This window comes from Pteropus medius, unplaced genomic scaffold (genome assembly GCF_902729225.1).
Source record: "Pteropus medius unplaced genomic scaffold, Ma_sr-lr_union100, whole genome shotgun sequence".
NCBI lineage: Eukaryota > Metazoa > Chordata > Mammalia > Chiroptera > Pteropodidae > Pteropus > Pteropus medius.
The window spans coordinates 12,155,847-12,169,927 of NW_024349798.1; the positions used below are offsets into that span (position 1 = coordinate 12,155,847).

Genomic DNA, 14,081 nt, shown 5'->3' on the forward strand with positions numbered 1-14,081 from the left:
ATGGTGCCAAACGCGAAGAAGGAAGCCCTTGCTTCTCCCGATGGTGAAGCCAAAGCAAAGGCTTCAAAGACAAAGCAGTGCTGAAAGGCGTCCACGGCCACACAAAAAAGCGGCTCCACATGTCACCCGCCTCTGACAACCCAAGACACTGGCTCCACGAGGAAGCCCAAGTGTCCGCGGAAGAGCACCCCCAGGAGAAACAAGCTTGGCCACCACATTATCATCAAGTCCCCCAACTACTGAGTCAGCCATGAAGAAGAGAGAAGACAACAACACACTTCTTTTCACTGTGGATGTCAAGGCCAACGAGCACCAGATCAGACAGGCTGTGAAGAAGCTCTGTGACTCTGATGAGGCCAAGGTCAACACCCTGATCAGGCCTGATGGAGAGGAGAAGGCATGTTCGACTAGCTCCCAACTGTGACGCTTTGGATGCTGCCAACAAAATCGGGATCATCTCAACTGAGTCCAGCTGGCTAATTCTAAATATAAAAACTTTTTACTGTAAACAGCAAAAATCATAATATAAATTATTTTTAAACTTTATTGAGATACACATTATGTCAAACTGCTAAGCTCCACATATTTAAAATGGTTCATTCGATGAGTTATGGCAGATTATACATCTGTGAAACAACTGCACAAAAGATACAGAACACTCTGTCACCCCAAAAGTCTCCTTGTGTCCCCTTTCAGGCTGTCCCTTGTTCTCAGGCAACACTGATCTGCCTTCTGTCACTACAGCCTGCATTTTCTAGACTTCTCTGTAAACAGAACTGACTTTATGTATGGAAAGGAGTGACTTCTTTCACTAGGCATGACGACTTTGAGATTCATCCATGTGGTTGTTCGTATCGACAGTCCTTCCTTATTACCCCTGAGTAGTATCCCATTGTGTGAATGTACCACATTTTGCTTACCCATTCAGCTACCGAGTCGTTTCTAGTTTTCAGCTGTTATTACAAATAAGCTGCTATGTGCAAGTTTTTGTATGGATATATGTTTACATTTTTCTTGGGTAAATAGGGTAAATCGCTATGAGCAGAATTGCTGGGTCATATGTTTAATTTTTTAAGAAACTGCCAAACTGTTTTCTAACATGGCTGTACCATTTACAGTCTCGCCAGGAATATATATGAGTTAGTTCATAGGAAAAATTCCTTCCCTTTACTCATAGAATACTTCACTTTTGGCACTTCCAGGCACCGAATGTTTTCCCCCACAGCAGACAATTCTGCTATTCCAGCTTGGTGCCCTACGAGTTAACTCAATTTTGATACTATCTAACTAGAGACAGCATCAGATCCCACAAGGTAAGGGCTGTCTCACAAGACTCCTCCCACCTTCTACTTCAGACACCAACTGCAAGTCTGGACTGTCACCTGTGCTTCTGCCCAACCTGCGACAGATCAGAGGTTCCCACAACCCCCTCAATTAGGTTCAATTAATTTGCCAATTCCCTGGCTCACAAAACTCAGGAAACATTTTACTTACTAAATTACCAGCTTATTATAAAAGGATATAACTCAGGAACAGCTAGATAGAGAGGCATAGGGCAAGGTGTGTGGGAAGGGGCATGGAACTTTCATGTTCTCTCCAGGCTTGCCACTCTCCCTGAATCCCCATGTGTTCACTAACTCAGAAGCTCTCTGAACCCCATCTTTTTTGTGCGTAATGGAGGCTTCATTACATAGGCATGATTGAGTAACTCATTGGACATTAGTGATTAATTCAACTTCCAGACTCTCTACCAGAGGATGGGGGATGTGGCTAAAAATTCCCACCCTCTAATCAGATTGTTGGTTCCCCTGGCAACCAGCCCCCATCCTTAAGGGCTTCACAGAAGTCATCTCATTAACATAAACTCAGGTATGGTAGAAAGGGGCTTGTTATGAAAATCACTTAGGAAATTCCAAGGGTTTTAGGAACTCTGCCAGGGACAGAGATAAAGACTAAATATGTATTTATTATAAATCACGATGTTACAGTTAGTTGTAGAAACTCTCACCAACACTTGGTATTGTGAAACTTTTCTATTTTAGCTATTCTAGTGAGGGACAGATGGTATCTCATTGTCATTTTAATCTGCACTTTCATGCTGGCTGAGACACTGAGTATTTTTCATGTGCTTACCGGCCATTCATATATTTTCTCTTATTAAATGTCTGTTCAAATATTTTGCCCACTTTTTTAAACTATTTTTTTCTAATTTAATGCAAGAATTCTTTACACCTTCTGGAAACAAGCCTTTTATCTGGTAAATGTGTTGCAAATCTATCTTTCCGGCCTATGGTTTGCCTTCCATTTCCTAAGGGAAATCTTCTAAAGAGTAGAATCTTTATAAAAAGTCCAATTTGGCAATATTTTGTTATGGTTCATGTGTTCTGTTTGCTAAACGTCGGGAATTTGTAACTTTTTGTCTTTTATCAGATATGGAAAGCTGTTGGCTCTAATTTCTTCGGCTGCTTTTCTGCTCATTTTTTCTTTCCTTTTTGAGTCTCATATCGGATGTACATTAGACCCTCTGACATTGTCCCACAGGTCCCTGAAGCTTTAATTGTTTTCCATTCCTTTTCTCTTTGTCTTTAAATTGAATAATTTCTCTTCATTTATCTTTATGTTCACTGATTCGTTCCCTCTCACATCTCCATTTTGCTATTAAGCCCATCTAGGGAATTTTAAATTTTCATATGCTGTATTTTTTTCAGTTCTGAAATTTCCATTTGATTATTTTTATACGTCCTATTTATTAGATGTCTTCTCCCCCCATTCATTTCAAACATATTTTTTTATTAGTAGCTGCTTCACTACCCTAGTGTGATAATTCCAACGTCTGAGACATCTTAATATTGTCTTTTCCCTTGAGAGCGACTCGTTTTTTTTCTTTTTTTCTTTTTTTTTTTGGTTGTATACCAACTGATTCTGGAGAGCATCTCCACAACATTATGTTGTGGAGAATCGGGATTCTGTTATATCCCTAAATGGTGAGGGTTTTGCTTGAGCAGGGAATTAACTCGACTAGATTCAAACTGTGAGTTGTCTCTCGCTTGCTCTGGACAGTAGTTCAAATCTCAGTTTGATTCCTTAGCTTCTGCTGCTGTGTCTGTTCTGTTCACACAAAGAGGTAAGCCAGAGATCTGTGTGAAGGTCACCTACATCTCTGGCTCTCCCCCTGTGGGATTCCTTACTCTCCAGTGACTTGAGCTTTAACAGATGGTGGACTTTAGGGTAAAAATTTTGTCCATCGCTGATGTGCTGCTCTACAACTGTGGTTTGTTCACAGGGAAAAGTGTGTGTGTGGTTAGGCGGGGAGTTTTGAGTTCCCTGCTTCTCTCCAAATCACCAGGCAGTGGTTTAGAGTTTGCAGATATCTGTAGGAGAGCTGGTCTGTGGGGACTTAACCCACTAAACGCCAAGCGAAGCCAATTCCTTTTCCTGTTTGCTCAGGGTGTACCAGTGTGGACTTTAAGAAAACGACCCCCTGCACTCCTTCTGTGGCTTCCATCCTTCTCTTCCTTCGCTGAAACGAAGATGTTCTCTAAAGGTCTATTTTAACGTTCTGTCCTTAGGTCTCTTCTAGTGCTGCTAAATTTTCTCAGGAATCTCATTCATTCACATAACCTCTGCAGGCGGCACTTCCAAGATGCATCTTTCACTTTCTTCTGAGTTTCATACTTGTATTTCCAGCCATCTCCTTTACATCTTCCCATGGAACCGTTAGGCTAGAATCCGTCCCTTCTCTGGGCTCACCTGCTGTGTATTCGTTCAGGGAGCTGGGCTTAGAATTACTAAGAGCCAAGGACACTTGTCTCATTACCTCCAATTTCTTCACTGTGAGGGGAGAACCAAAAATGACGGCAAGGCTGTTACTTACTGACTGGCTGACAATACCTAACCTTGAGGACAATCCCAAAAGAACTGCCACGAGGCTTAGGAATATGGCCTTCTTTCCTTCCTCCCCTGCACTGTTGATGCTGATAATTAGCATTGCTACATATCATGACTCACTTTACTTATTCCACATTCATTGCCAGCTATTCGCTGAGCAGCTACCCTGTGCCCCAGACACAGTTCTAAGCATTAGGAAGAGAGGAGCAGGACAAGGCCCCTGGTGTTCTGGAGCTTGCATTCTGGTGGGGGATACACGGCAAGAGCACGAGACAAGCAGATTTCTTCGTAATGTGCCGTGAGGTGACGCCTGGGGGTGGGGAACATGACCACAGACAGAATGGCGAGGAAGGGCCTCTCTGAGGAGTGACTTTTAAGCGGAAGTCAAAACGATAGATAACAAGAAGCTAATTCCCATCAGAGCAGACACCAAGTGCAAAGGGCAGTGGGATGGTCAACTCAAGGGCAAGGCCGTACAGACGAGGCTGGCAGGTGGGTATGGGGCAGAGCGCGGGGCCTGGGCAGTCTCAGGAAGGGGAGTCTGGACTATATTCCAGATGAGGTGCCAAGTTACTTTAATGAAAATTACTTTTTGAAGACAAGTATCAGAATAGAATGAAAGGTATCTTGTAATTATTCATATTCAATCAACTCTATTCACATAGATAAAACCTAAAGGAAAAATTCAATCTATATATATGTGTTTACAGTCACTTATGTTAAAAAAAATTTGGAAATAGAAATCCATTAGAGGAAAAAGAATTTAGTCAGTAAAATGTTCTCTAGAAAGATGCTATAAGTCATTATTCCTAGAAAAGAATTATAGACATATATGTCTATATGATATATATGTCTATATCCATCCAATGGCATGACGGTATTCTTCGAAGTTATAAAAAAAATCAATATTACCTGTCAAGTACTATCTTTTGCACGTACAACCAAAACTGCTAAGGTTACCTGAACAAGAAATCCCTGGTGTCTATTACACAAAGCTTTTAATAGGACTTGCCTTGACAATTTCCTCCTAAATCATCTTTTCCTCCCCGAGCTCAATACATTATCGCTACTTAATTTCATGACTACACAAAGCTGTTTTAGGCACTACTTGGGGAATAAGTTTTAAGAGTTCAAGTAAATGCAAATGATGTTTTTGCTACCTTTTCTCAAAAGATTTCGCATTAGAATAGAGATTATAACATTAAACTATTATATGTGTTTAGTTTCTACAGTTATATATATATAACTCAGTATCTTATGCAGGAACAAAAGACAAATGGTTGTGTTTGCCTTGTAATTCTCTATCAGAGACTGACAACCTCACAATGCTGAAAAGCACAAGCTATTATGAAATGCTCTGAGCGCTGTCTCTGTAACGTTTACTAGACTTTCTTCCTTCCGTTCTCTAACCTCAGGAGAAGCATGACTGAAGACTAGAGATAAACTTACTTATTGTAAAATGTGAATGCAGTTAGATGATCATCTCCCCTCCCCTCTTCTTTACAACCCAATTTCAGATCATTTTACATAACCTTTCCCGTTGGCAGCCCCTCGCCTGGAGAGAGTTTCAGGGTTCCTACTCTCCGGGGTGGAAGCGATAAACACGGATTGCAGCATCACCTGACAAAGCATTTGCTGTATTTACCACGTGGGCAGAGCTGTGCCCTGCGGCCCATCACAGTTCGATTCTGTTTCGCAATCTCCTCCTGTGGAAATCTCTGTCTAGAACCACCTGCTCTGCTCCTTGGATGGGCTCTGCCAACCTGAACCTGATGCAATCGGAGAAGGGTTCTGGGCCCTGCCTAAGCATTTCAAACTCCCGGATGAAGTCCCAGGGCCGCCAGTTAACACTGGGTTCTTGCCCAGGAAAGACGGTCAAAGGTGCTGCATACTGCAGTGTGGCCATGGGCTGAGCTGGCACGAACCTCTCACTCATGATCAACTTTATCCAGAAAAGAGAAGGTAGTATTAAGGAGCACGGACTTGACAGCTGGAATGCTTGCATCTTGATCCTTCCCTCCCCACTGATGAGCTGCATGACCTTGGCCAATGGCTCCACCTCCCTTAGCCAAAGCACTGAAAACAGTACTCAGCACATAATAAAAACTCAACACCATAGCACTTATGAAAGAGTGTTTTCTTGTTTTTCACAGTATGAGGCACTTTTTTAAAACTTTTTTTTTTTAAAGGACTCATAAGTGAATGCATTGGTAATTATCTATTATCAGAATAATCCATGTTTACCTACGAAATCATTTCCTCACTTTAAATGCATTTACTGTTGGTGAATACTGCTGTTTGGTTACTTTAAAATTTCATATGACTCCCTATTCTTAGCATACTCTTGCTGAGTTTTGAATCAGTTCTTTTACTTCCAAGGTTTCTAGGGAAGACTTAGTGAGGTTCATTTCTATTGCTGTTAATTATCTCTGGTTCCTCTCCAAAACTCAAGTGCCACAGTCCAAAGCAATTTGCACACGTACGCGACAAAGATGGCTCCATCAGGCCACAGTGACTGAACTCTTCCCGATCCCCGCCGCCCCCCGGAGCTCCACGTCTGTGTTTATGATCCTGGTACACGTACATGGCAGCTCACCCTCAGTATTACGATATCCCAGGCAGCAAACATGTGGCTTATTACTTATGATGCCACTTACTGACTTCCTCTTCTTGAACTTATATCCACACCTGTTGTAAAGGAAAATGAATACAAAGCAAGAACGCAGCAAAACACTAAAGAGCATTCTAATTTGAAAAAATTTTAAGCTTCCCGTGCCGCATAACAATGAGCTACGGTATGTCACCATCGGTGGTATAATTAACTTCTTGTCTTTTGTTCTTTATGAATTTACATATCTAATTATCTTCCTATTTAATTTCTCGTGGTTTTGCTATGTCGACTACAACTTTTTCACAAGAAAGTCTTTTAATTTAAATGGACTTTGCAGTTCATCGGTACCCAGTCGGTTGTTACCGGTGTTTTAAGATGACTGAATGCTATTGCGTGACGCTGTGAGACGTTCTGGCAGGACTGAGAATACCTAGGCTCCTTGTCCACCAGGATGACTGCTGAAAAAGACGACATGGGTGAAATGACACTGTGGTCGGGAGTTGCCGAGAAGACGCAGCAAAGCAGACTGTATGAGAACAATGCTGACTTTAACCATCCACGCTCCACCGCACTGGTGAATTTAATCGGAGTTGGCACCAACTAAAACAACGTGGCTGAAAGAAGTTTTTAAAAACCCCACCGGAATTTCTGCTTTTTTGCTTGTGAGACTCTGCATCGATTCTTGCTTCTTCCGTCCAAGTGGACACAGTAAAGAGTCTCATGGATGGAGGGTCATTCTGACCGCACGAGGGCACCAACCTGCAGTTACAGCAGCATCGAATGGGAATGGCAATGAACTCAGGACGAGCTGCCGAATGACTTTAGGGCTCTGCTTCCAATCCCATGGATGAGATTTTTACATATGGCTAATTTATGTGCAAAGGTGACGTTTCTAGTCTCCAGGAGGGCCAACTCAAGCTCTGACTTGTATCAACTGCACCATCAGCAATCATAGAAGTCTCAGAATTTAACAGCACATGTTGGCTACTCGGCTCCTTGTTAAAATGAGCCTACACGGCTCTGGCCGTGGCACACACTGTTTGTCTTGTTGGGAGAGAAAAGGAATGACCTCTGTTTTGCCAGGTGTGGAGCCATGACCACAATTTAACACGCTCAGATGCAGTTTGTTCGAGGAATTATCAAAGATTGCACGTGAATATCGAGTTGGGATTGAGATCCGCTGGTAAACATTTCGCTAAGTGCTACCTGAAAACAATCTAATTCAAAAACAGAGAACTCCAGAAAGCTGAGAAACACATCGACAGGAAGAGTCACTCAGACACCCATGCAGAGATATTCCATTATCATTTATTCTTTTATTCCCAGCCTCAACCCCATCCCTTTTTCAAAGGGAAGGCAGTTCTCTTTCAAATATAATTTGGGATCGGACCCAGCTCTCTGACTTACGCGAAAGGACATAAATTCACAAATCTGCCTGGTATACTTTTATATTCAGTAAGTGGTTGTGTGCAGCTGCTGTTTCTGGCAAAATGAAGAGAAAAAACTGGGGAAGGAAAAGTGAATGGACCATAAACAGCAATCATTTTTTCTTCATCAAATTCATCAGGTCGTCTTCTATTCCTCTCTCACTCAGCTCATCTAAACTGTAGTACCGATGAATGATTTTCTCAGCAGTGACCACCACGACTCGGAGCCCATGGGGGTCTTGGCCCAACTGGCATCCGATGGCAGACGACACCACCATTTCAAGGTTCTGGTAGGTGCCCCCGGCATTTCTGTGGTAGTGGCCTGAGAATACAGCTTTGACACCTGTGGGAAATGGAAAAAAAAACATTAGGGGGCCAAAGACTTCCATTCAGGTGATCTGGGGCACCAATGTTTTCTGTGAACAATAGGATATTATTATAATAAATGTATACTATCACTCGGTATATAATAAACAAGAGGGCAGCGTATACGACATCCAGAATCTTTTCAGGGATAACTCATATATACAATATGTTATTATCACATTTGTCATGACTAGTACAGGAAAGTACGAGGAAACAAGAACAGAGAAGAGAAGATGATTGGGGGGGATGAAGAAGCCTGAAGGAAATATTACGAAGACCATATAAGCAGCCCTACGATGGAAGTTATATGTCTACAAAAAATAACGTTTATGGTGTTCTAGTCAAGACAGCACAGCATGTTCAATATTTAATGTACAGCCTCCACTCTAAACTTAAAGCAATGATGGATACAACATAAAAAGAAAAGCCAAAGGACAGAGGCATCCTCAACACCAAATAAATAGCACTATGAACCAGAAGCAAAACAGAAAGATCTGTGGATCAAGAGCAAAGCAGGAAGGCAGAGCAATGAGAGTGGGGTTACACTGCTGCCCCGAGTTAAGCTTTTAGAAGATAATTGAGACCAAAAGCAATTTCTGAAAGACAAGCCTGGCCCCCCGTTTATGGAAGGAGACGAGAAGACTGCTGATGCCCACTGCCCGCAGTGCTGCGCTGCTGCGTTTAACAAGGACTCCAGGGAAAAAGGGTGGGGGGTGTAATTTGTAATGTTTCCTAATAGCCACGGTTTAAACACTCTTAGGATGGCTGACTTCAAGTCTCCACGTGACGTCACGGAGCCGGAAGTGGGAAGAGATGCCGCGGGTCTCCGTGACGCGGTGCTTCCGCCGGCAAGCGCAGGGAGCGGCCGTGGGGGCACGGTCGATAGTGATTCGTGACCACGTAACTAGAAAGCGGTAAGTTCCGAGTATTTATTACCTTTTCTTTTGAAATGATTTATTTAATGATGAGTTTATGTATAATTTAATTTTTAATAATGGCTGTTTAACAACCAGTTCACAAAATTCCTTAATACTTACTAATTCGCATTCGGAGCTGGTAGGTGCTGTCCCCAGCACACCACGGGGCTGGGGCTTATAGCTGCCTCTGGGTCTGGGCGGGAGCAAGACACGGTCTTAAGTCCAGGGCTGGAAACGTTTTCCCAGCATTGCCGTGGGCCAAGGGTGCTGAAGCACTATTACAAGGCCTGGTCCCAGGTGGGGGCCGGAGTAGAGGGAGCCAAAACCAGTAGACGGGGGAAGTTAGTCAAGAGAGAAAGTAAGAAAAAAACGAAAACGCAAAAATACCTCTTACTCAAACTGAGCCTGAAATTAAAAAATTCCACCACGCACGAAAAAAATCTCACGCTGTGTCTACAAACTCTTCAATTAGGAACATGAATTCACTCCAGATGAAATCAATGATAAAATACTGGAAAGTATTTTAAATAAATGTATTCAGGATATCAGAAAATCCTTAATAAAGGAGTGATATCCATTTAAAAAAAAACAACACATGTTATGAAACAAAACAAAACAAAAAGGCATGAATTGAATGAGAATAGCTGGTAATAAAAATTTAGAAATGGACATAAAAGATATAACCATTACAATTTAAAACAAAAACAATCTCAATAAGCAGCATGAATTCTAGACTGAACACTATCAAAGAAGAAATTAATAAACTAAAAGGTAGAACTGAGGACCGGAAGACAACACAGAGACCCAGACCTACAAGCAATATAAAAAAGCAGTTCAGAGAACCCAAGGGTCAGATTAAGAGGCTGCAATGGATGCTTAAGAGGATTTACATCCTCCACTGAGGATGTAATAATAGTAAGATTATGAAATGATAAAATAATAGTATATGATGAAATAATAGTAAGACTAATTCCAAGAAATAATAGCTGGGAATTTTACAGAAAGAAGGAATATATGAATCTTCAGATAAAAAGTATTCGGTAGGATAAACAAAAGTCAATTTAAACCGACATATACCATAGTAAAATTGTGGTACATCAAAGAGAAAAACCTTAAAAAGACATCATGGTAAAAATATTACAAAGGAATGACAATGTGAGAGCAGGCATCTCAGCAATAACAGAATTAAGGAGCCATACCTTTAAAATGCTGAAGGCAAGTAACTATGAACCTCAAATTTTATATTTACCTAAACTACCATTCAAGTTTAAGGGCAAAATAAATACATGTTTGGACATATAAAACTAAAAGTTTACCATTTCCAAACCTTCACTAAAAGAATTATTAGGAGAGATGTTTTAGCAGGGAAGGGATAAATTTTTTAAATCAGCAAACATTGATAAAATATTTTGGTAAATTTAATTATCTACTGATTTTCTTCGAAAAACTATTTTTTAATGTTAAAGTGAAACAAACTCAAACAAACATGTCAAGATGGGACGTTCAATGAATAATTAAAGCATATAAAAGTAACTGTCATGTTTGGAAGGAAGATGATAATGAATAACTATATTTTGCTAGAAAAAAAATCTATATAATTATCACAATTCTTAAAAATGAGTAAAAGCATCCAAATTAAAAATAAATTGTACTTCATCAAAATTAAAACTTCTGTGCTTCAAAGAACATTATTAAGATTTACAGCAACAAAAAGCATAAAATACCTAGGAATAAATTTAACCAAAGAGGTGAAAGAGTGGTACTCAGAAAACTAAGACACCGAAGAAAGAAACTGAAGAAGACATAAAGAAACAGAAGGATGTACCTTGCTCGTGAGCTGGAAGCATTGATGTTGTTAAAATGTCCTTACTACCTAAAGCAGTATACAAGATTCAGTGCAGTCTTTATCAAAATACCAATGGCATTCTTAGAATTAGAACAACTAACCCTAAAACTTGCATGGAACTACAAAAGACCCCAAATAGCCAAAAAAATCTTGAGAAAGAACAAAGTGGGAGATATCTCACTCCCTGATATATCACACTACACTATAAAGCTATAATAATCAAATCAGTATGGTAGTGGCATAAAAACAGATATACAGATCAATGGAATAGAATAGAGTCAAGAAATTAACCTTCATTTATATGGTCAATTAATCTATTACAAAGGAGGCAAGAATATACAATGGGGTAAAGACAAGCTATCCAATAAGTGGTGTTGGGCAAACTGGACAGATACATGCAAAAAGAATGAGACTGGACCACTTTTTTACACCATATACAAGAATAAACTCAAAAAGAATTAAAGGTTTAAATGTAAGACTCGAAACCATAAAACTCCTAGAAGAAAACATAGGCAGTAAACTCTTTGACATTTTTCTTAGCAATATTTTTTTGGCTATGTCCCCTCAAGCAAGGGGAGAAAAAAAAAATAAATGGGACAACATCAAATCAAAAAGTTTTTGCACAGTGAAGAAAACCATCAATCAAATGAAAAGACAACCCAATAAATGGGAAAAGATATTTGCCAATAATATATTCAATAAGAAGTTAATGTCCAGAATAAATAAGGAACTCATACAAATTAACACCAAAAAGATAATCAATCCAATTAAAAATAGGCAGAGGACCTAAACAGACATTTGGCCAATATGGATGGCCAATAGACATATGAAAAGATGCTCAACATCATTAATTAGAGAAATGCAAATTAAAACCATAAGAAGATATCACCTCATACCTGTCAGAATGGCTATCATCAATAAATCAACAAACAACCAGTGTTGGTGAGGCTGTGGAGAAAAGGGAACCCTCATGCATTGTTAGTGGGACTGAAACTTGGTACAGCCACCATGGAAAATAGTATGGCGGTTCCTCAAAAAATTAAAAATAGAACTACCATATGACTCAGCAATTCCACTACTTGGTATTAATCTGAAGAAAACAAGAACACTAATTTGAAAAGATATATGAACCTACGTTCATTGCAGCATTATTTACAATAGCCAAGACATGGAAGCAACCTAGATGTTCATCAATAGATGAAAGGATAAGGATAAAGATGTGATATATAGATCTATATCTATATCTATATCTATATATATCTATATATCACATACACACACACACACACCACATTGGAATATTATTCGGATATAAAAAAGAATTAAATCTTGCCATTTATGACAATATGAATGGATTCAAAGAACATTGTTAAGTGAAATAAGTCAAAAGAATAAATACTGTTAAGATTTCAGTTATATGTGCAATCTAAAAAGAACAAAACAAATGAATAAACAAAATAAAAATAAAAACAGACCCATAGATATAGAGAAGGAGCTGATGGTTCCCAAAGGTGCAAGGGATAGGGGATGAGTGAGAAACTTTGAAAAGTGAATTTCACTATAAATATAACGAACTTGCTTTCGAAAAATTAAAAAGAATAAAAAAAATAACAGTATCAAGAAAGTGAAAAGATAACCCATGGAATGAGAGAAAATATGTACAAATCATATATCTGATAAGAATCTAATATTCCAGAAAATATTTTTAAAAATCATATAATTCAACAATAAAAATACAACCAAATTAACAAATGGGCAAAGGATGTGAACAAACATTTCTAAAGAAGATATACAAAAGACCAATAAGCACATGAAAAGATGTTTAACATCATCGATCATTAGGGAAATGCCAAATCAAAAACCACAATGAGATCACTTCACACCCATTAGAATAGTTATAATCAAAAAGATGGAAATGAATAGGTGTTCATAGGGATTTGGAGAAATTGGAACCCTCATACATGCTGGTGGAAATAGAAAATGTTGCAGCCATTTTGGGAAAACACTTGGGCAGGTCCTCAAAATGTTAAACATATAGTTACCACGAAACCCAGCAATTTCACGCCTATGTAGATAGTCAAGAGAAATGAAAATATACATCAATGCAAAAACTGTAAATGGATATTCTAAACAGCATTATTCACAATAGCCTAAAAAATATAAACAACCTAAATGTCCACTGACTGATGAACGGACAAACAAAATGTTATACATCCATATAATAGGATGTTATCCATCCATAAAAAGGAACAAAGTACTGATACATGTTACAACATGGATTGACCTCAAAAATATTATGCAGGGTGAAAGAATCAGATACAAAAGGCCACACACTATATGATTCCATTTATATAAAATGTCCAGAATAGGCAAATCCATAGAGAAAGAAGGAAGATTTTGTTTGTCAGGGGCTCGGGGAAGAGGGGATAAGGGAATGGGGAGTGGCCGCTAACAGGCACAGGATTTCCTTATGGAATGGTAAAAATCGTCCGGAATGAGCCAGTGGGTATAATGGCACAACTTTGTGAATATGTTAAAAGCACTGAACTTTAAACTTTTAAAAGGGTAAATTTTATGATATGTGAGTTATATAGCCCAATAAAAATACAATAAAAAAAAAAAGGTATGGGAAGGGGAGGAGGCTAGAATGATCCACGTGGGTCAGATTAGAGTTCGGCTCATCAGTATGAGCTCATGTTTAGCTTACTATGGAAGCAGATGGTTACGTACAGAAATAGTTCTAGATGTGTATATATTCAGGTCGGTATTTGGATACACATTTCTGCCTGAGAAGCAAGGGCACATCCCAGCAATGAGCACACCTAGTGTCGAGGTCTTAGTTTCTAATACTGTTCTCCAACAAGACGAACTATGGATTCTTGGCCAAATGGCCAGCTTTAGGGCTGGGGCAAGAAATGAACAAGACAAGCCTGGAGTATCTGGGAGAGACAGGAAGTAAGCAAGAGTTCCAGAGCTCACAATGATGGGGGCATGTCTAAGGGACACAGCAGCTAACTGAAAGTGCT

General features: G+C 39.5%; 1 protein-coding gene and 1 pseudogene across 4 annotated transcripts in view; one reads left to right on the top strand and one right to left on the bottom strand.

Moving 5' to 3' along the window:
• Window positions 1-1,438, top strand: LOC120620513 (60S ribosomal protein L23a-like; annotated as a pseudogene).
• A 6,347-nt stretch (window positions 1,439-7,785) lies between these two features.
• Window positions 7,786-14,081, bottom strand: part of CPPED1 (calcineurin like phosphoesterase domain containing 1) — a 99,299-nt gene continuing 93,003 nt past the window's right edge. For all 4 annotated transcript variants that reach the window (XM_039885373.1, XM_039885374.1, XM_039885369.1 and 1 more), the window contains one exon: window positions 7,786-8,269. In XM_039885373.1, the coding sequence (XP_039741307.1) occupies window positions 8,040-8,269 (230 nt within the window). In that variant the 3' untranslated portion in view covers window positions 7,786-8,039. The remainder of the gene's footprint in view (window positions 8,270-14,081) is intronic.